The 24,282-nt window shown below is 25.4% G+C and overlaps 1 protein-coding gene across 5 annotated transcripts in view; it reads left to right on the top strand.

The window, feature by feature from the left end:
* Positions 1–24,019, top strand: part of LOC135925975 (mediator of RNA polymerase II transcription subunit 25-like) — a 40,621-nt gene extending 16,602 nt beyond the window's left edge. For 4 of the 5 annotated variants that reach the window (XM_065461589.1, XM_065461590.1, XM_065461591.1 and 1 more), the window contains 5 exons: positions 5,234–5,402; positions 19,610–19,907; positions 21,041–21,279; positions 21,322–21,441; positions 23,797–24,019. In XM_065461589.1, the coding sequence (XP_065317661.1) occupies positions 5,234–5,402; positions 19,610–19,907; positions 21,041–21,279; positions 21,322–21,441; positions 23,797–23,943 (973 nt within the window). In that variant the 3' untranslated portion in view covers positions 23,944–24,019. Of the gene's footprint in view, positions 1–5,233; positions 5,403–19,609; positions 19,908–21,040; positions 21,280–21,321; positions 21,442–22,386; positions 23,098–23,796 lie in introns of those variants that run through there. The other variant, XM_065461592.1, reaches the window with a different exon arrangement.
* The last annotated feature ends 263 nt before the right edge of the window (positions 24,020–24,282 follow it).

Here is a 24,282-nt window from a genome sequence, read left to right on the forward strand (position 1 = left end):
ATCATTTGATAGACTACTTATTATTATTACTTTATTGATAACTTGTAAAAATTATTAGTTTTTAAAATAAATGATTAATTTCCTAAAAAGATAATTACAATTCCTATATAAGAAAATATAATTAATTTTTGAAAGATAATAGCAAGTTTTCATGCACCTGCCTTGATATTAATTAATTTTTATTTTACAAATATTTCAATATTAATTTTTTCTTAAAATTATTTATAATGTATAAATATAAATGTGCAAATCCTTTTAAAGAATCTAAACACTTTAATTGTAAAAAGAACCTGCGTAAAGTCACGACGTGGATGACACAATTTCCAAACATTGAGGCAGAACACTATATTTGTGATAAATGTCGTAAGCGTTTATCACAAAAAAATATTGAAAATATAAATTCTGATAGCGAATATGTAAATAATATCCCCACAGCATCCGCATCAATAGATACAATCAATTTAACCTTAAACGAAATTGGAATATCTCCTATTAAGAAAAAAAAACTAACTGAAAAAAATTATCCAAAAAAAAGATAGCAAAAATATCAAAAGCTCTTTCAGATATAATAATTAACAATCCAGAATCGGACACAAAAGACAATAATGATATTCTCAACAATATGAAATTACATTATCCTAATTTATCTAAAAATAAAAAATATCAATTGCTGACCATTCTGCCTCCTAATTGGAGTGCAAATAAAATAAAAACGGAATTCAACGCTACATATCATATGGCATATAATTCCAAAATCATTTTAGAAGAAAAGGGGATTCTTTCAACTCCAAATCGAAAGCCTGCAAAATATCTCAATCAAAAAACAGTTGATATTGTTAAAAGTTTTTTTTGCAGTGATGAAGTTAGCAGGGTATTACCAGGAAAAAAAGATTGCATATCTATCATTGAAAAGGGGGAACGAGTGAACGCTCAAAAAGGCTAGTTCTTAATAATTTAAAAGAATTATATAATCATTTTAAGGAGAGTAATTCAAGCATAATAATTGTATTTTCGAAATTCGCAAGCTTAAGACCAAAAAATTGCATATTGGCGGGGGCTAGCGGAACACATAGTGTATGCGTTTGTAGCATACACCAGAATATTAAACTAATGATTTTAGGCTGTAAATTAGCAACATTGACAAAAAATGGTGAGGATATATTAACAACTTATAGAGATGTTATAGGCAGAATGATTTGCAACCCCCCATTACCAATCTGTTATTTTGGTGACTGTAGCGAGTGTCCTGGCTCGACACTCTTAAAAGAACGCATTGAAAAATTATTTATAAAAAATGATATAGCTCTTATTACGTTTAAACAATTGGTTTCGGTAGATAGAACTCTGGAGACTTTCTCAATCTTCAGACGAATTTATTAATTATTTTTTCAATAAAATAAATATTCTCATACGCCATTCATTTATTTGTGAACAACAAAGTTCATTTCACAAAATAGTTTAGAAAATAATCACTATCTAATTATTTGTGACTTTTCAGAAAATTATTCCTTTATTGTCCAAGATGAAGTAGGGTTATCATTGGACAACTTCGCAAGCTACGCTGCATCCATTCTCAATTTATTATAAAATAGGCAATCTAATTAACAACCTAAGTTTTGTGGTAATATCGGAATCCTTAATTCATAATACTGTTTCATTCCATTTATTCCAATCGCATTTGATTAATTTTAAAAAAAATAAATTCGACACTCCACCAGAAAAAATTTACTACTTTTCTGATGGTTCAGCAGCTCAATATAAAAATAGGAAAATCTTCATCAATGTTTGTTACCATGAAATCGATTTTGGTGTCCAAGCAGAATGGCATTTTTTTTCTACGGCACATGGTAAAATGGTAAAAGTGCCTGCAACCGCATAGGCGGCACAGTAAAAAGGTTAGTTGTCAAGGCAAGCTTACAAAGACCTTATACTGATCAAATAATTACACCTTTATAATTTTATAAATATGCGGAAGAGCATATAAAAAGTATAAATTTTTCTTATGCCACCATACCAGAGTATGAGGAAGAGATGAGGCTACTTGAGAGATTTAGTAAAGCTATCTCAATACCTGGGACACAAAAAATTCACGCAGTGTTTCCGATTGGTTAGAGATGAAATAAAAATTAATTTTCTTCATCCTAAAGGACCAGCAAATTCTTTTGTTTATCCAGCGGCACAAGATCTCCTTTACATACCAAAAAATAATATTTTAACAATAATTAACCCATCAACGGCTACTGGGCGTACATATAATCTATCGTAAAACGAAATTATCATGGCGTCAAAACAATTAAATTTAAGGAAAACCCGAAAATAAGTAATATCTTTCATGAATTTTTATTTATCTATTATATTTACAAATTAATAAAATAATTTTACGAAATTTAAAATTATTAATGCTGGAAAATCTTATTATTTATGTTTAAAATGGAAAAAAGTTTAAAAAAAATAATAATTTTAACAAAACGCGTAATTTTATAAAGGAGCGCCATCTATTTTTGAAAATAATATTTATTTTTTGATTTTTTAAATCAATAACTAAAAAACCCATGGCTGTCCCAAGTTTAAATTTTTTTTATGAATAGATATAAGGTTAGAGAATAAGAAAATATTAAATTCAAAAAAATTTGGAAAGCGAAACACTTGGAGTTTTCATGTTTAAAATTTATAACTTAAATAAAAACCGCAACAATATTATTTTGAAAAATTTTTTAATATTCAATAAAAGGCCCTTAATAGAGTTATAAATTGACACATAACTTATATTTTTAAAATCATTATTTTTTAACTTATCTCAATTTTAAAAAATCGCATTTTTCGAAAAAACGTCATTTTTGGCACTTTTGACCATTGATATCTCAGGAACTATGAGTACTAGGAGGCTAAAATTTTGGATTCGATGCTTTCTAATGATATTCTCTCAGTATACAAAATTTTATCGAAATTAAAAAGGTCGAGCCGAAAAGTTATCGATTTGGTATGGAATTACCCAAAAGGGAAATTCCCATTCAAAAAAGGAAAATGTAATTTTTTAAATTTTTTTTAAAAAAATTATAAATTTTTCATTTTTTTAAAAATTTTTGTCATTCCTTCTTATTTTATTTCTAACTTTTTTGCGACTTTACTTTATTTGTATCTTTTCTCAATTTATTTTTCTTAACTATATTTTTTTTTCTTCTCATTTTTTAAAATTATATTTATAATTACAATTGCTAAATTAAATTAATCGTTTTAAACGATATGTAAATTAATAAAATATAATCATTTTTAAAATCTTATTTTTAAAATTATCAAAAATGAGAAGAAAAAAAATTGAGAAAAGCTCAAAAAAATAAAGATTAAAAATGACTTAAAGAGATTGAAAGTTAGAAATATATGTAAAAGATTACAATGAAAAAATCATAAAAAGAATATTGTATGTATGATGAAAAAAACGTAAAGAATTATTAAAAAAATGGAACTAAATTTATAAATTATTTTTAAAAATACAAAAGAATTGTCAAAAATGAGAAGAAAAATAAATTGAGAGAAGATATAGTAAGAAAAATAAAATAAAGAAAATTGCAAAAAGTTAGAAATAAATTGAGAAAAGATACAGTAAGAAAAATAACGTAAAGAAATGACAAAAAGTTAGAAATAAAGGAATAACAAAAATAAATAAAAATTTAAGAAAAATTGACAAGAAATTTTAAAATATTACGATTTTCCTTTTTTGAATGGAATTTTCCTTTTTTGATTGACACTTTTCCTTTCCTTTTGGTAATTTTCCTTTTTCGATTGACACTTTTCCTTTTTTGATTGAACCTTTTCCTTTTTTAGGTCTCATTTATTGATAATATTAAGCGGAAATAATTACTTTTTAGAGTCATTCCTGACATAGGTATTAACCCTCGTATAAGGTTAGGGAGTGAGAGCCAAACGATGTTAAAGTGGCGATTTGGGGTAGGAATGTATAGTTGGTAGGTAGTGATGGCGAATATTTAACTAATTTATTTTACTCAGCGTCTATGAGAGCATCTCTATTTATATTAGAAGGGGCAAGAGCAATACAATTTATTCAAATTATAAATAAATTAATTAAAATGAATAATATTCATCATTTTAAAATATTAAATGAATTTTTTTAAAAAAGGAGCTAATTTTAACTATTTTCGAAAAAAGAAGCGTCGCTACCTATTGCTACTTAAAAAATATAGCGAGCTACTTTCAATAGCCACTATTACAGCATTTATTTTAGCTAAGTGCTTCCAGGCGTTTGAATTTCTATAATGGCATCATAATTCAGGATAGAACGAAAAATATAGAAGCAATTAAAGGTAATTCTAATAAAATAGTTATCTTTTGATCTGAAATAGAGCAAAGCATTGCGCACATGAAATTCAACTCGAAAAATTCTATTTTTAATATAAATATTTAAGTTTTTACGTATTTTAAAAGACTTGTTATTATTTCGCTCATAATAATAACTTAAACGCTCAGTTTTTCCCCCTTTATAGATCATAACAAAACAACCTAAAACGGAGAATTTCACCGATTTTTTTCTTAAAATCTAAGATTATATTACTAAGTAAAAATTATAATTTTCTTAATTAAGTTTTATTATGTTGAGATCAGCATCCCTTAAACCGGCCTGAATTTTAAAATAAGTTTTTTTGGCCTGGTCAGCCATAAATTTTTTTAGAATTACTGGCCCTAATAATTTTTTGTGATCAGAGATTTATATTGAAGGTTTAAAATATTTTTTATTTCATGGCCCGCCCTATTCAAATAAATATTTGGCACCATTTGACTGGCATAACCAGAGATTTTTTTAGTCTTGAAGATTCTCTAGTAGATAATAATTAAATTAATTTTATCTAGATTTATCTGTTGATTATGATACATTATTTTAATAAAAAAAACTTCGGTTCAAATTGGCCTAAATAGATAATTTAAAGCTCATTAAATGTAATATAATATTTTCAACACAAAGAAAAAATAATAAATTTAGATTTCTGATTATAAAAAATAAATTATCAGAACCATTTTTCCTTGAACAGATCCGTACCATTTTAAAATTACCTGGATGGAGTTAAACTATACACAGCAAAAATATGGGTTATTTTTTATAATTTGATTACAAAAAATTCACTAATTTTAGTAAAATTATATATCATTTCTTAATTCTTGAACCTTGAATTTTATGATCATGTTCATCGCATTTTTTAAAAATATTACTAAAAATTAATAGAAAAACAGATTCTTGGCCTCATAATTTCGTAATGCAAGCGATACAACAAGACATAATTCACAAACTAGGGAACATGTTCAGAAACGCTAAAACGGTAACCTTAGTTTTTCCCAACCAAGAAAACACAAACTCATACTTGACCCTAAATAGATTACTCACGAATAACATGGTATTATATCATCTAGCCTTTCCATGATTTTTTAAACTTACAGTATATGTCTTATTATGTTGCTTAAGGAAGAACTATTTGAGATTCCAAAACAACATTATTAATTATTAAAACCTTGAATAAATGGTATGAAAATATCGTGACCGTCTTAATATAGCAAAATTTAAATAAGACCTATAAATAATGAATGAATACTAAAAATCTAAATGAGCAAATTAATTTTTTTTATATATATTTATAGGTCATTTGTGAAGAATGCCTTTAACAATTTGAGAAATATTTTGGGAATTGTTATTTTTGTGCATGTGGACATTCATGATAAAATTAAAAAAAAACTTTTTCAATAAAAAGGGGACAATTTTTATTATAACTATTATTCCAAACCTATATAATCAGAATTTATTATTTTGTCGACCAAACACCAAAATTAGATATGTTATCAAATCAAGAATGCAGTCTACTTCAAGAGATTGAAGTGATTTTTTTTTTTTAAATTTGTTGACTAAAATATCTATTTAAAAAATTGAAAAATATTTTTTTTCTTAAATAAAGCAAAATTTTGACCAAATGAAAGCTTAATTTGCAATTTTTTTAGAGTGAATTCTTTTTAAATGCAGTTGCTGCTACCATACTTTTAAATTTATATATTTAAAATCTGAAAAGTAATAATTTTAAATATAAATGTTAAACTTTTGAGTATATTAAATTATTGACTTTAAGCTAGAAAATGATTTCAAGTCCCAGATATCTTTTCAAAAATATATTATTTCCAAGCTTGTGTTATGAATATAATATCAATGTAAAAACGCATTAATATAATTTTCATGGTTGCACATATCCACTTTCTTTTCCCCACCGATCTGACATTTGCCTCTATTTTTCCAAAAAAACCCAATACCGATCCAATATTTTGTATTAATAATGTCGTGAAAGCTAGCGTTATTCATAGCTAATTATATTTCGAGCATTATCACGATTAATTAAATATAGGTAAATCATAAAATGGCATGTCAGAGAATTATTTATTTCCCACCTAACATTCTAATCCAGTTGTTTGTAGTAAATGAACATTTAGATCCTCTTTATAAGAAAAAGAATAGCTTGGCCATTTTTTGATAATTTATTATTAAAGCTGGGCTTATATTAGGTATCGGATCAGCACTGATTTCTAACGTTTTCAAAATATATCAGATCGAATTGATATTTTTTTAAAAACCAATCCGATTTTGATATTTTTTTATTTGGGGTTATTTTATGATTGTATATATATATATTTATGTAAATTTTTTTATTTCACAAATAATTTCATCTAAGATACAAATATTTTACCGTAATGGTTACACTATTTTTTGCTATATTATCTGCAATATTTTAAAATATATAACTAGTCTCATTTAGAGTTTGTTAAACGGCTCGATTTAGTCAATTTTTAAAAACGGTTAAATTTTGGCAAAATTACTCAAGCTTTTTTATTTTACCTACAGATAGCCGAAAGGTTTGGACTTTAATTACCGAAATTTTGAGGCTTGGGTAATAATATTTTGGCTAAATTGATTTAACCCTTTTTAAAATCGGTTAAATGGAGTTGTTTAGTAACACTACTTTCATCCATATACATTGCAAATATTTTATAGAATATTAACTTTTGGTGAATAAAAAAACGAAATTTAATCGTTCGTGAAAGTTTGCTGGTTTTTTTAAAATATAAAATATTGATATTTTTATGACATTGGTTCAAAAATAGATGGTAGATAAAAATCAATATAAATATCGAAATCGGATCGGGTTTTTAGTAATATATGATGGACGAAAAATATGAATCGGCACATAAATATTCTCATCAGAGAAATATCATTTTAAGTATCTGATAATCTGGAAATAAATACTCTAATCGAATTACCTTACAAATACTTTTGACTGTGGAAGAAAGTTGATGATCTTATAGCCATCATCTTCCTCATTGTATCTAGATATAATCAATGTTTTTCCAATTATTATTTTTTAGTAAGAATGTTTATTATTGTTTGTTTCATTTCTTAAAATTTTATCATCAGTTATTTTATTTCCTTTCTAAATTTTAACGTAAACTAATTGTTAAAAGATTTTTTTTTGTCATTTCGTGAATAAGGTCATTTTATTTTTGTTATAGGAGATGATTCTTTATCAATAAAATGTTTCCAAATTTCGGGTTAAAAATGGAGAAATATTTAAAAAAAGAATTATGTGCAAAATTTATTTCTTTTTTTATTTATTTCTAAAAATACTTTAAAATATTATACATATTGTAAAAATGTGTCAATGCATAAGAATGATATTTAAAATAAAACCAATATCGGCTCGATACCGATATTCAGAGTCTGTGCAGTCCTAATTATTTTTAATTCATATTTTTAGCAAAATCACAAATGTCCTTAAATTTTATTCGCTTGCTTACACTATATCTCTATATCTTCCCTAAATTTTATTAACAGCAGGACTTGACCTCTAAGTCATTGATGCTGAGACATCCCTTTAGGTTACCGCCTAATCCCAATAACATAGGCAGCGGGTAACATATCCTCCTTAATCTGCCCCCATCTTAATAATGAATTTACAATTTGATCGGTGCCAAAACCCACCAAAAATATTTTATTCATAAAAATTTGACACATCATATAACAAAACACGGTTGATAGTTCCAACTATGTAACTTACATTGTGTTTATGAATATTAAAAACACCGTTTTATTTTTTACAATTATGATCTCATATTTATTTTTAATACAGGGTTTCCCATTCAAAAAAAGAAAAGTCCCAATCAAAAAAGGAAAAGTTTCAATCATAAAAGGAAAAGGTCTGATCAAAAAAGGAAAAGGGTCAATCATTAAAGGAAAGGTGTCAATCAAAAAAATTCCCAACAAGAAAGGAAAAAGTCCGATCAAAAAAGGAAAAGGTTCAATCAAAAAAGGAAAAGGTCCAATCAAAAAAGGAAAAGTGTCAAACAAAAAAGGAAAAGGTCCAATCAAAAAAGGAAAAGTGTCAATCGAAAAAGGAAAATTCCCAAAAGTAAAGGAAAAGTGTCAATCAAAAAAAGAAAATTCCCATTCAAAAAAAGAAAATCGTAATTTTTTAAAATTTCTTGTCAATTTTTATTTATTTTTATTATTCCTTTATTTCTAACTTTTTGCGATTTTCTTTATTTAATTTTTCTTACTATATCTTCTCTCAATTTATTTTTCTTCTCATTTTTGATAATTCTTTTGTATTTTTAAAAATAATTTATAAATGTACGTCCATTTTTGTAACAATTTTTTACGTTTTTTTTTCATACAATATTCTTTTTATGATTTTTTCATTGTAATCTTTTACATACATTTTTAACCTTTTCAATCTCGTCATTTTTAATTTTTATTTTTTTGTACATTTCTCAATTTTTTTTCTTCTCATTTTTGATAATTTTAAAAATAAGAATTTAAAAATGATTATATTTTATTAATTTACATATTGTTTGGTATTACAGTTCAAACTTATTTAATTTTAAAAAGGTTCATTATAACCCAACGATTAATTTAATTTAGCAATTGTAATTATATTGTCTGCCAAAAACATTAAATATAATTTTAAAAAAATTGAGAAATGCTCAAAAAATAAAGATTGAAAATGACTTAAAGTGATTGAAAAGGTTAGAAATGTATGTAAAAGATTACAATGAAAAATTCATAAAAAGAATATTGTATGTATGATGAAAAAAAACGTAAAGAGTTGTTAAAAAATGGACCTAAATTTATAAATTATTTTTAAAAATACAAAAGAATTATCAAAAATGAGAAGAAAAATAAATTGAGAGAAGATATAGTAAGAAAAATAAAAGTAAAGAAAATCGCAAAAAGTTAGAAATAAATTGAGAAAAGATCAGTAAGAAAAAAAACGTAAAGAAATCGCAAAAATTTAGAAATAAATTTAGAAGGAATAATAAAAATTTAAAAAAATTACGATTTTCCTTTTGGGATTTTTTGATTGACACTTTTCCTTTTTTGTTTGGACTTTTTCCTTTTTTGTTTGACACTTTTTCTTTTTTGATTGAACCTTTTCCTTTTTTGATTGAACCTTTTCCTTTTTTGATTAAACCTTTTCCTTTTTTGATTGAACCTTTTCCTTTTTTGATTGAACCTTTTCCTTTTTTGATCGGACTCTTTCCTTTTTATTTGGGAATTTTCCTTTTTTGATTGAACCTTTTCCTTTTATGATTGACCTTTTTCCTTTTTTGATCGGACCTTTTCCTTTTATGATTAAAACTTTTCCTTTTTTGAATGGGAAACCCTGTAACTTTAAGATTTTAGCACAATGCCTTCTCATGCCTACTTATTAAGTATTATATTTAGGGTTGTTAAGCTCTAGAAATATTTCTAATTTTTTCTCTCACTTATGTATAATTTCGATCATTCAAATTTTATAGCAACTTATTTTTAAATTTAAATATTATTTTTTTACAAATTGACAACCTGTTTGGATTTAATTATTTAATGCAAGGATGCTTGAATACGTTTTATAGTAAAATAAAAAAACTTGCGAAAATTCTTAAATCACTGTCAACTTAAAAATAACAATTTTAATTTTGATACAAATTTTCATGAAATATGACATCAATATTCCCTCCAAAATACATTAAAAAATATTAGTATTTAAGAATATAGTTGAGTAATTGCCATATTTTAAGCCTTTGGAGCCTCGGTATTTTTTTGAAGGTATAGCTCATTTTTGAAATCGCCTAAATAAATTAACTCGAGCCTCAAAACTTGGGGTTGGCATATTTAAATCAAATTAATTAAAACTCAATAATTTTTTTAAATAAAAATCAAGAAATCAGTAAATTTTATGAATAAAAATCACAAATCCATGGTTTTTTAAAAATAGAAATCATGATTTAAATCATTATTTTTAAAAATATAAAAAACGATTTTAAAAAAATTTGCTAGTATTTTAATTAGCTTTTTATTGTACTACTAAGTATGCTTTGGATAGAAGTTTTAATTATCCATTTAGTTTAGTACATTAATATACAAAGAAAAAATTTCAAATATTTTATGCCCCAGAGAAGCTTTCAAGCATTGCGAAAATTTGAGGTTGGGATAATTTTTTCATAATAATTATTCATTTTCATTTCTTATACATTTTGTTTGGATTCCTATTAGCCGTCTATTATTTTAATGAAAAAAATGAATATGTTTCTAACGATTGAGCAAGAATTTGCTCAAATTTAGAATAAATTAAGTAAAGAGATATAATTATAATTCCATCAAACTCTTTAATTAATGATGAACAGATTTAAACCAAAATCAAATGTTGGAACTTGACTTCAGATACCATATTAAAATTGATACCGATATTCCAGAGGCATCAACTCCAAGAAGCCTTTTTATAATTTCTGACAATTTAAAATGAAGGTAAAAAGCAGATGCATTATTTTTGGCAAGCTTTTTCATTGCATAAGGATGATTTGATATAAAATTGACATAAATTCTTCAATAAATTTATTCCCTAATTGTATAACAAAAACATAGTAATGGATATATTCAAAAAAATTAAATGATAGGAATAATACTCAAAACATAATTAAAAGATCAGACGATACACTATCGACTAAAGCATCAAAAAAAACCCAATTTGATTACATAGAATTTGGATTTTGAACATTTCCGATATTAGTAGATTCCTTTGATATTATATAAAGGAAAGAGAAATGATAAATGCGATTTGACTATTAAGAGGTGGCTAAATTTTATTATTATAAATAATTTTACTTGTTATGTTAATCCTGAATCTTTTGGCATATTAAACTCCTATGAAAATCAAATTATAATATTGTTTAAATTTAATGAGGTACAAAAAATTTTCCGCCTTTTTATTAATATAGTATTGATTCATTTATTATTTTTATAGTCCTTTTTTAATCACCAATTTTATCCACTATTTTATAAAAAAAGCTTTGTAGTCATTTTTTTATATACATAATTCTTTTTTTTTTATTTACTCTATAATTATATAATATATGTTTTTTATACATTTTAGCCGGAATGTGATTTTTCCGACAATGTGTTATTTTTTCAACTTTAAATCATATTTTGAGCTCGTTTTTTTGAAAATTTAAAAATCTAATTTTACCAGAAATGTATTCCATCATGTTAATAATACCTATCATAAGAATTGTAGACAATATTCCATAACTTTTGAGTCATTTATTATATTTATAAAAAATATATTGTGAAACTAATATAAATTATATTGAGTCCATAAGTTCATGGCAATATTGTCTAAAATTCATAGGGGTATTCAAAACATGTGGAATACACTTCTGGTAAAATTAAAATTTAAAAAAAAATGATTTAAAGTCGCAAAAATAACACATTGCAACTAACATATGTTTAGCGACAATTTTTTGATCCGAGATATAAATATATACATTATTTTAAAAAATTAAATTCGTTTTTATAAAGTACCCAATTTATATATAAAATAATAATCAGAGAGGTTACCATTTGTACGGCCCGACCCGACCCAGATTAAAAAATTTTTGGCCCGGCCCGGCCTGGATTTTTTTTCAAAAATTTTTTACGGCCCGACCCGGGTTTAAAAATTTTAGGCCCTGTCCGGATATTTAAAAAAAAAATTTTCTCGGAATTTTAAAATTATATTCGACCTGGTATATACAAAAATTCATTATTTCGTATTTTATCATATTTTTCGGCGAGTATTATCATTTAATAAGCAAGTATATTAGCTAATGTTGTTAAACGGCTCGCGTTTTGAACCGATTTTTAAAAACGGCTAACAATATTTTAGCCAGAAAAATATTGACTAAGCCTCTAAATTTCGATATTATATGTCTAGATATTTGCTCCTTCTATGAGCAAAATTTTCAGGCTTGCATAATATTTTTCTGGATAAAAAACTGAGTTAGCCATTTTTAAATCGACTCAAAACGAGCCGTTTAACAACACTATAACATATTTTTTTTTTATTCTAAACAAATATTTATATCATACAAATTGATACTATAAAAAATTTGTGTAAATAATATTTTGAGAATATACTATGTATTTATAAAAAAAATAAAAATGATATTTTAATTAATAAAAAATATAACATATATTATATATTATATAATAATGTATTTAATCGTTTGCGTATTTATTCCATGGCAGGAAAACTATAATTTTATTATGTAATAGAGTGTTAGCTAGTGTTAACTTTCACCAAACATTATATTAATCATAACTATATATAATCATTATAACCATATCTAATTGACCAATATAAAAATTCATGAAAAAAATTTTTAGGCCCGGCCCGGTATATTTTAAAAATTTAAAATACGGCCCGGCCCTGGTACCCGGGCCGTGCTTAGGGCCGGGCCTGCAGGTTTCTGATAATAATATTTTGCACTCTTAGATATGCCAATAAGAAACGTAGAAAAAATTTATGATCAGCTTTATCCCTAATAAACTTAGGGCCATTCCGTGAACCTCCGGTGCTTTGACCATAATTCTTGAAAATATATTAAGCGTTTTATATATGATAAATATGTTTAAAATTAATATTACCCAAATAATCGAACTATAAGAGCCATGGGTCAGGGATTAATGTTATCCCAGGGCAGCTAGTTTCTTCCTAAATAATTTAGAAACTAATAACTTTGAGATTTATAATTTAAGCCAAATATGTAATGTTTCACACAAAATTGCTTATTTATGAGAAATTTTAACATACCAAAAGTAACTTTAAAATTTTACATTTTCACTAATAACTTTTTTTTTACAAAAGTTGCTTAAACTTAATATTAATCCTAAATGGTATAAAAAATTTCCATTTTATCATATCTATCCTGAGAATTAGAATATTCTATCTCCACTTTTGTAATTTTATAGGATAGCAATTTAAAAAATTAAGTTGCTATTGTTTTCAATAGGATGGTTAACCTTGTATCGGCTTTAATTTGTATTTTATAAATATTTCGGATTTTTTAATGAAAATTGAATGGTATAATTATAAAAAATTGATTTATATAAAAATGTCATTTTTGACATGCCAAATAAATGTATAAAAAATTAAAAATATTACATAGCATTATCATTTTAAAATTAATATATACTTAGCATCATCATTTAAAATTATTTAAATATAATACAAAATTAAATATGATTTTTATGCCTTACTAAAATTCTTACTTTAAACTTTTTTAATATTAATTCATAATAAAGTCTCAAGTTGGCATACCATGGTACAATTTTATATATTATAACAAAATTAAACAGAGAATTTATGATATAATAAAGAATTAAAATACTTGTTTAGAGCATAATCTTGAAAATAGTCTTGATCCTTTAATTAAATATTCTGTTAATTTAGCTTCCTATGAGATTAAATACAGCTCTATGAATATATCGCTCTTGGAAATCCTCATTCCTTTTTAAAAATTTATGGTACCCAGTAATATTTAGTTTATTAAATAGATTAATATATCTCCCATAACTTAAATTCGTATTAAAGGCTAAAGCTGTCAATGGGAACCATCTCTTTCATCATTTGAAGAACGATTGCCTTTTGATTATCATTATTTGCTTTGTTTTTTTTCTGGCTTAATTCCGAACCATTCAATAATAACACTAAAATACATATTTAGCTTTTTAATACCTTTTTTATTTGTAATAAATGTGATTAAATCTATAATGAATAATAATTGTATATTTATTATATTTTTTGTTTTTTATAAGATAAAATTCATATAAAATGATTGGCTAAAACATGCCTCGTGTTTTCATAACTTAAATTTTTTATTTTTTTAAAATATATTAAAAAAATATAGAAGCTTTTCCTTTATATATTAATTTATACCATAGATAAATCAGATATTTGAACCTTCCTTCTGAAAAAATTGGTTCGGGTTTGGGTACAGTGAAAAATCTCTGAACCCGGTTCGAGTTCATGGTTCGGAGGTCAATAATGACTTATTAAAATTAATTAAAATAACAGAAACATCATTTTTTTTAAAATTTATTTTAATTAGTATTGCCATAAAAATAATCTATATCATCATAATTATAATATATTATATATCATATAATACTACAATACAATATAACATTTTTATTTAGGCGAATTATCATAACTTCTAAAATATCGTCATTAAGATTTCCATGTAAGTCCGAAAATATAAATTTTAATGATGAGAATGATCGGTCAACGCTAACCTAGTAATTATAAAAGTTTAATATAATATATATAATGTATTGTATTGCTGGGACACCTAGAACAATTTTCGCCAACGTGTATAATTTTGCATCCTTATTAAAAAATTTTAATGTGTGAAAAATTTCTAATAATGAGCTAATTGGAATCTGTTGCCTATGATGCTGTGTTAATTTAATTTTTTTTCTTTTTCTAATAACAATTCTTCAAAATCATTATCAAGATCATTTGTAGCTGAAATTAATGCTGATCAATAATTTATAATTTAATGATTTTTCTCATAATTCCGTTTATTGAGCTCTAGCAACCTCTTCCTGATCAATGGTTAATAGGATTTGATATCTGGGGTCTAAATATAGTGATGCATATAGAATATTATTTAAATAAGTATCCATTTTTTCCAATTCTAAACGGCATTTTACCCAAATGCCATAAAAATAGGAGCTCCGATTGCACCCTCAAGGTTGTCATCTTAAGTGGTTTCAAAATTACACTTATGTTAACAATTGAATCCCATTCTGTTTCCTCAAGAATAATTTCCTATGTTGTAAGTCCATACAAAAATCTTTCAAATTAAACAATCGATCCAGTATATCGTAAACCGATTATACAATCTTGTACAATCAATTGTTGCCATAGGTTTTTTCAGTGATTTCAAGATTCTAAGGATCGTTGGACTTCTTGAAAATTTTATCACTTGCCTTGCTCGGTCAATACTCGATTTTGCATAACTTGTCTTTAAAAAATGGCTAGTGTATGTGCTACACATCTAATGCTATAAACTTATGGAGAATCTTTCAATATCTGGCCCAGATCTGCTTTATTATATCATCATTTATATTGTCTTCATCGAAATTCTCCCCTTCCACAGATTCATTTAATAATCTATTAGACTTGATTAAATCTGTACCATTATTGATTGTTATAGTGTATAGGTTGTTTAATGTATGTAATGCCAAATTTATTTAGGGTTTCTAAAATCATATCATCTCCTATAGCTATTTCTTTCATCTCCAAATTTCTTAATACGATAATATTATCTCGAACATACTGAATAGTTATTCCCAGAATGCTTCGATCTAATCGTTTAGCAGAATCAATTTTTAAACAAGCTTTATTTTTTTATTCTCCTTTAATGCCCTTGTTCAGGGTCCCTGGTTTAAAATAAATAAATGCTTTATAGATAACGCTAATAATTTATTGTTGTTTTTCAATAAAAATAAATGGTGTACATAATTCAATAAAATTTTACATCCAAAAATAAAAATGTCAATGAGTCCTGTTTTTTTGGGGGGCTTCCCTACTGAAACATAAAATAAAATCTTATTTTTAAGTTATTTATACTCCATTTTGTCGATATAAGAGTTTATTTTATGGGATGCATTGTATTTGCATTCTGTTGCAATTTTTATTAAAGGCATTAAGTATATTTTCATTTTAAAAACTACTATTGATTATTTTTACATATTAATTACGGTGTAATATTATTATAATTGTATACATTTAATAAAGAAATATTTTTGTTATTTTATTTTTTTCATATTGACCACACCATTTCAATTTAAGTAATGAAGCATTAAATTTTATATTATATGATTTACATTGAGGTATTCGGGGTCAGGCACGCAGACCCTATGAACAATGGAACGGAGAAGGTATGGACTACTGTCGATGGCTTGATCATCGGGGTATAGTCATTGGCCAAGAATCTAAAAAACTAATTAAACGAAATATTCTATGGACGACTTATGACGAAAGTCGCAGACCCTGTTAGGGTTGGTTTTATCTGGTTTTTAATTAAGGACGACTTTCTACGAAAACCGCACAACCAGTTAGGGTTGATTTTGGGGTGCATACGTAAAGTGTAAGTCATTTTATTAGGATAAAAAATAATTTCAATCAAAATCAAGACAAATTATAATAGCTGACATACATATCCGTGAGAATAATGTAGATCGCGCATCAAATTAAGATAAATTATAAGTTTTGAAATTAATTTCAAGATAAAAAAAAGGAACAAAAATGTTTCCGATTTTTCGTTTTTGTTTGCTATTTTTTGAAATACAATGGATTTAATCAAAAAACATTATTTCGAAGTGGCCATTTTTTATGATAAGATATAAATTCAAAAGTAAACAAGAGGGGGATGCCACAATATATGTGCCCGGGTCGGGTTGTATTTTAATTTTTTATAAACCCTAAAAAATACCCTTACCAGAGTTGTTAAAGTAGCGCGCTAGTAGCGCGCTATCTTTTTTGGTAGCTATAGCTAATAGCCGCTACTTTTTTTTTTAATTATTTAATTTTTTAGCGCGCTACTTCGCTACTTTTAAAAAATATAATGAATGTAAGTATAAACATGAAAATTTAAATATAATATCATAATTAATTATAATTTTTATAATTTATTATTTAATTTTGAAATTTAAATATATTTTTAATTTATATTTTCAATCTGTGTTAATAATCTAAAATGGCATCGCCCATGGATATCCAAATCCTTGAAAGTGATTCAGACATGGAAGATTCAATGGAAGAAAATGTACTTAATAGCTCTAATAACGATTTCCCATTCCCTAGATTTGAAAAATTTTTTAAAATAAATATTAAAACAAAATCTGGATTCAAATTCCTGTGCTTAAAATGTAAAAAAAATATATCATCAAATCAATCGAGTAGCTATAACCTGAAGAAACACCTAAAGGTAAATTGTTATTTTTACATTATAATATTATTTATTTTATTAGACTGTTCACGCCAATTGCTATAAGGAAATAGAGAAACATATAAAATTTTGGTATAAGAGAATCTTCATTCAAAAAGACAAATACTATCCAAACCAAATTAACTGATAATAAACATGCCAATATTTCACAAAAATTGGCTGATAAAGTAATTGTTGATTTTATTATTGACACAGTTCAGCCATTGTCGGTTGATAATCCATCATTTACTATGATGATTAAAACTTTATCCCCTGGCACAACAGTTTTATGTCGCCAGACACTTATGAATAAAATAGCCGACAACTTCAAAGTGATGAAAGATGCTCTAATAGTAGAGTTATCAGATATATCTTATGTACACCGGCAGATAGTTGGACACTTAACAGAAGGTAAAAACTTATTTATATGCTTTAGCAAAGCAAAGCTTACTGATCGTCGCTCTAGACTTGGGGATGATAATATTGAAATAATATTATTATTAAAATGCAACAAAATAAAATAAATATTTATTTATATTGCTTATTTTTTTATAATCTAAACTAACTATATTTTTATATTTATAAATGTTGATTTTTATATATTATTTATTATACATTTACATTATAAGCAAAAATAAATAAAAAAAATTTGTTTCATTTGTTTCTAAAATTTTTTTTATAAAAAGTAGCTAATAGCGCGCTACTTTTTTTGACAAATAGCGAAAGCGGTAGCGCGCTACTTTTTTTGACAAATAGCTATAGCGGTAGCGCGCTACTTTTAAAAATAGCGTTTAACAACTCTGACCCTTACCAGGCCGTATATTTTAAAACCAATTATTTTAAATCACCATAAAAGTAAAAATAAATATAATATATTAAAAATAATCCGGGCCGGGCCAGAAATTTTATTTTATTAAAAATACGAGTCGATCCTGAAAACATAAACCCGGGCCGAATAAAATTTTTATTAAAAAATCCAGGCCTCGAAGTTTTTTTTTAAAAAACCCGGGCTAAGCCTTATAAATGGTATCTCATCAGGTCTCTAATATATATTTATTATGAAAACAAAAATCACATATGTTTTCGAAATTTTAAATGAAAAGCCGATAATAAAAAATACATGATCTTTTAATTAAAAACAATCATCGGCTACAAAAATGATATATTATTTGACACCAGAAATATTTTAAAATTTATGAGATTTGTTAAAACAAGATCGCGCTTACTTTCTAAAATTTTGGTTATACAACCCACTTTACAATTTTATTCGCTTTCAAGTAGTGTACCGATATTTTATATCGGATCGGGCCGATATTTCATCCATTTTAAAATATCGGTTATCAGCAAATATTATAAAATTTTCCTATCCGATAAAAAATGGCGTTTTAAAAAAATAATATATTATAAAATTAAAAAAAAAAGTTATATCTAAAAACCATTTATTTTTATAAATAAAATCGAAATCCATTTTTGTGTTTAATTTTTTTAATAATAATATTAATTAATAAACATTCTGCCATATTGTTATTTTTTTTCGCATTCTGTTTATAAATGTGTACAATAATCTCTTCAGAATCTGTTTTTAATGATGCAAGTGATATTGATAGTCCCCATCACCGCAGACTGATCTCTGATAAATTGGAAATTTTGGTATTTCTAAAAAGAAATATCGATATATTAATTTTAAATATTTATTTCAAATTTCATATATATTTGTTTATTACTAATTATGTAAATAGCTTAATGTTATTACTTATTATGTAAATAAGTGATTTATCAATAAAATGTTTTATATACATTTAGAATTGCAATTAAATTGAATATAAACGATAACTGATCATTATAATATATTTAAATGACATATGTTATGGTATAGTTAAATTATAGATGTTATACTATAAGAAATATATTAAAAATTAAAACCATTGGTATCTTTACAGAATACAAAATTAGATGATATCGGATCGGTAATTGGCCGATATCAATTTAATATCTGGAATATCGGATCGGCCTCCAAAAAGTGGTATTGGTACACCCTTACTTTCAAGTATGATGTTCGAAAATAACATTTTTTGAACGATATGTCATGGAATGACCCTATATTGATAGCGTTAAACTCAAAAATATAAGATAAACTATTCCCTTTTCTTACTTTACCAATAAAAAAACTATTCATTGTTTAAGTTAGTTGCATTTTTTATTAATTAAAATTATCATTATTAAACTTTTATCTTGCATTTGGCTAATATTGTTTTATTTTTAATATTATCAATTAAAGGCAGGTTGCATTATGTTCCCAAACACTGTCATTGATTTAAGGGTCATGATACTGTTGTACAGCCTAAAGAAAAAATCTTTTATAGGCCTTATTCCCTTAGATCAAGTCGAGTTTGTTAATAGCATCCGAAAAATACTGTCTCAAAAGCGGCAAATGCACTTGCAGTCCCAAATGAAGCAACAAAATCAGATCATGACAATCACAAGTTCCCCAATTACCAACCAAGGCATCACCGAATACGGAAATATTAATCAAGCTAGCGTCGGAATTCAGGATACCTTCAGGCCATCTCCCAATAGTTATATTCGTTTTCCTTTACATTTTTGGCTATTTTATGATTACCTCCTCATACCTTATAATCAGTGGCTTTACTACTTGCTAATTCCCCTTTCTAAAGTAAAAAAAACACTTTTCTCAATTAGCACTCATTATTCCTTTTCTCTGCCATACATCATTTTTATATTCTTTTTAGTAAAACCTCTTAATAACTATCTCTTTATAGTGACCGTTTTACTTCGGTCTTTTGAAATTGTATTCTTTTTTATATTAACCACCTCTCTATTTTGACTACCAAATATGATCTACACAATGTGACCATAGCAAACTCATTTATTGATAATTGTCCTGCTCATTTTATCAAAAACCTTTTAAATATTAATTTAGTAAACTTTGTAGTAGCTCAATTTTTATATTGGTTTTTTGGATAAGTTTAGAGTGGGATAAAGTAAAATAGGATACAATTATTGGATATTTTAAGAAAACACGATAGATATTTCAGAGATTAATATTATTAAAAAATTCAACTCAATTCATAAATGGATAATAATTGCAGATGTGAAGAACCAAGTTTAAAAAATTTTTTTTTGCTAATGGATTGGAAGATCAGTATAAAAATTTAAAAGAAAATTTTGTAAATCTTGAGTTCTGATAGTGATTCCGAAAGTGAAATCGAACCTGCACCACTTCAAAAAAGGAAGATATTTTATAAAAATTTTGAAAAATAGTCATTTGCAGTAGAAAGATGCCTTGAAATTTGGCTACAATTACACATAGATTTTTTTAAAATAAATGTCATTGATAATATACAAATTAATAAAATCACAAACATTTGATACTTACTTAAAATTGGATGTAAAATATTTGTATTCTATATTATGATTATATTTCTTTTTTAAATTCTATAAAAGAATATGAAATAAACACCTTTTCATTAATTAACTATTCATTTTAAAAAAATTCTCTAGTTTGATAACTTATAAAGTAACCAATAAAGAACCACATTTGAATGATCATTATGTGGAGGTTCTGCTATATATAGCTAAGGTATGCCACTTATTAAAATTTGAGTAATTCTTAACAGCAGTTTCGAGAATTTTTTTGAATATGATGACATTATTAAAACTGACAATATATTATAATAAAATTATGAAGCATTTCACCAGAATCAATCGAAATATAATAGCGACTATAATCCATCCCTATTTTATCCAAACACTGAAAAAAACTATAATCAAATACCCACGATGAATACACATTATAATAATCCATCTATGATCTCCAATCAGTTTTCTAATGGTCAAAATAATTTAAATGTCAATCCTATACAATCTTATAAACAAATCACTCAAAACACTAATAATTTGGACCCAAATTTGCAACAAAATATGAATGTAATATAATATTTTTTATAGTTACTCTATGTAATTTTTTAGAAACAAACTAATCTGTTTAATTATCCAAATCCAAACTCTAATCCTTCAAACAGTAAAATCAACAATACATACGCAGAAAACAATCAGCAACAGTTAAGACAGCTTCTTATGACTCCTCAAGTTTTATACATAAATAATATACATGAAAACTTATCTCACTTTGGCTCTTAACTGGTCAACGTCACTTAACTGCAATAGTTACTGTTTATTTAATGATTTTCACACATTATTTTTTTAGTTGAAATAATTTAAAATATACTTTTTATAAAAAAATTGGGAAATATTTATTTCAATTTTGCTGGAAGATGACATTGAATTTCGTCAATTTTAGACGTTAAAAATTCTATGTTCTAACCTCTTCCGATGCCACATATGGGCATTCGCAGAATCCTGGGTGATCCAATTTTCAATCGATCACGGTCCCCTCCACCGCTTGTGATTTTGTGAAATTTTATATATAAGTGCTTGTTACTAAAGTGGTGTTAAATTTTTGGCATTTTAGCTCTCATATTTTTGGAGATATCAAGGATCAAAGCTTGAAAAATGACCTAACTTTATGCCATGTATTGTCATACCATTTCCTCAAAAATCTTCCAAGATTTTACTCTTTGAAGATCAACAAAATTGAAAATCTTTTTGTAAAAAATTTCTGTTATTGTGAACAGATCTTTTGGGATTTTTAAGATAAAATAAAAATTTTTGTGATGAAATCATTTTTGATTATAGCTCCAAAAAATCTTCTTGAGCAAATCTTATTTTATAAATTGACCTTCAAAATATTATTTGTAAAAAAAACTATCAGAAAAGTGATAATTTTTATAATACTCATCTCAGAACCTTTATAATTTTAGTTAAAATAGGCTAGAATAAATATTTTGAGAATGTTTAGGGATGGTTTCAATGATTGTAAAACCTAAAATGTAAAATCGATAGTTTCCGCCACTATCATAAATATACGTATGTAAAAAATGGCTATAAAAATATAATATTCTAATTGTAAAATACCGTTCTTTATCAACAAAAAATATTAAAATTTGATATAATATATTATATTATAATAAAAAGACCAATAATTTAGCCACCTAAGTAATCTATTGTTCGTTTCAGTAGTTTCAGGCGCCTATGGTTCATTTGGATCCTAAGCCCTTATTCATAACAATATGGCATCGGTTACGTTTTATTGCAGGTTATCCTAATGAGGGTTTTTACTTGCGACAGAAGAATATCTATCGTTTGCCGATCCAACTGTATATCTATATACACGATCTTTAAGTCCGACTTAATCTAAATAGTTTTTTTTTAAATATTGTTATATTTTTTATAATATGGTATACAATTTTTAATGTATATTTTTAATAGTTATAATCAAAAATTTATCTTGTAATTTTTTTTATTATTAAAATAAAATTATCATAAAATATTTATTTTTTAAAGATCCTTTGTTCTAGGTCCTGCCTTTTAAGCTCTCATTCGAACTTCAAAGGTTTTTAGGATTGAGATATAGGGAAGATGGTTGTCAATTCAACAAATTGATATTATTGTTTAATAAGGTTTTTTATAGATTTCACTGTAAAATAGGAAGCTTATCTTGTTGGAAGGTGTAATTTTATTTATCATAATAAATGAATTGATGAGATCAGTTAATTGATGATATCCTGATATTTAGTTCTTATATATAGTTCTTAGGCTGTATGAAATGGCATAATATCAACATAATTTTAATTGATTTTTTTTTATCCTAAAGCAGGAATTTAATTTTCTTGACAAGTTGCTATGGAAATCTATCTTCCAAACCACAGAAATACATATCTAAAGAGATAGTTAATCTTTTCAATAAAAATTGGAGAGCAACTTAGCAAAATCCTTAATAAACTTATGTAACACTGATAGGTGATTTGATATTTTAGTAATTTCGCTACAAAATTAAGGATATTAGACAGTTTATCAAAAAAATTTCAAAGATTTTTTTGTCCAAAATTTTAAGCAAAATTTTTATGGAGATCATAAAATTAAAGCTTTTATTTATAGTTTAAAATAATTATGATTTTTTTTATCATGTATGCACAAAAATCATAAAAAATTTTTACTAAAAGGGTTTAGAATTGTAGATAAAATTTTATTAAAATCCGGTTTTTATTTTGAAGAGCATTTTAAACTCTGATAAGAAGATAAAGGTACAAATAAAAAATTGGTTTATAAATCTAGAAATCCCACGAGAGAACAAAATTTTTGATCCTCAGAATTACTGGGTATATTTTACATTTGTACCACAATAATACTAATTATTAGAATGTATATGAAAAGATTTATTCACAATTTTTTTTCTTCTATAAAATGACAAGACTAATAATTCTAGCCCTTGTCCAATTTGAGTTAAAGCTCTCATCCTAGCATATGCTTAAATTAGACATGTAGATTTATTTATTTTATTACGAATTTTGGTTTTGAATATTTTTATTTTCAAATGTTTATAAGCCCTCAAACAGAGATATGTTAAATTCAAGTAGAATGATATCTCCCACTCAAGCAGCCAATATTAATGAACATGCAAATCCACCTACGACCTATATTAAAGAAGATTCTGGTTATAAACAACTGTTTGACAACATAATGGATATATAAAATTATTAATTATTTACACAAAATTCTAATTTAATCTTATTTATGTATAATACGGTACTACATTATTAATATATTTTTAAATGATTATTTTTTTTAAAAATTATTTAAATTAAGAAATTAATTATGATCTTTTTGAATAAATACAATTACCTTACATCTAGTTGTATTTTTTATAAGTTTATTATATATTATATAGAATCTTGTATTCAATAGTACAATATGAGAAAGAGGTTGTTAAGTTCTCACTCCATATTAAACCTTACATTTCGAAATAAATAAGCGTTGTTGGTAAGCACCTTATATAAAATTAAACCACCCCCAATATATTTAGATATAGCT

Source organism: Gordionus sp. m RMFG-2023, chromosome 3, assembly GCF_954871325.1.
Source record: "Gordionus sp. m RMFG-2023 chromosome 3, tfGorSpeb1-WG-v2, whole genome shotgun sequence".
NCBI classification, from domain to species: Eukaryota; Metazoa; Nematomorpha; class Gordioida; order Chordodea; family Parachordodidae; genus Gordionus; species Gordionus sp. m RMFG-2023.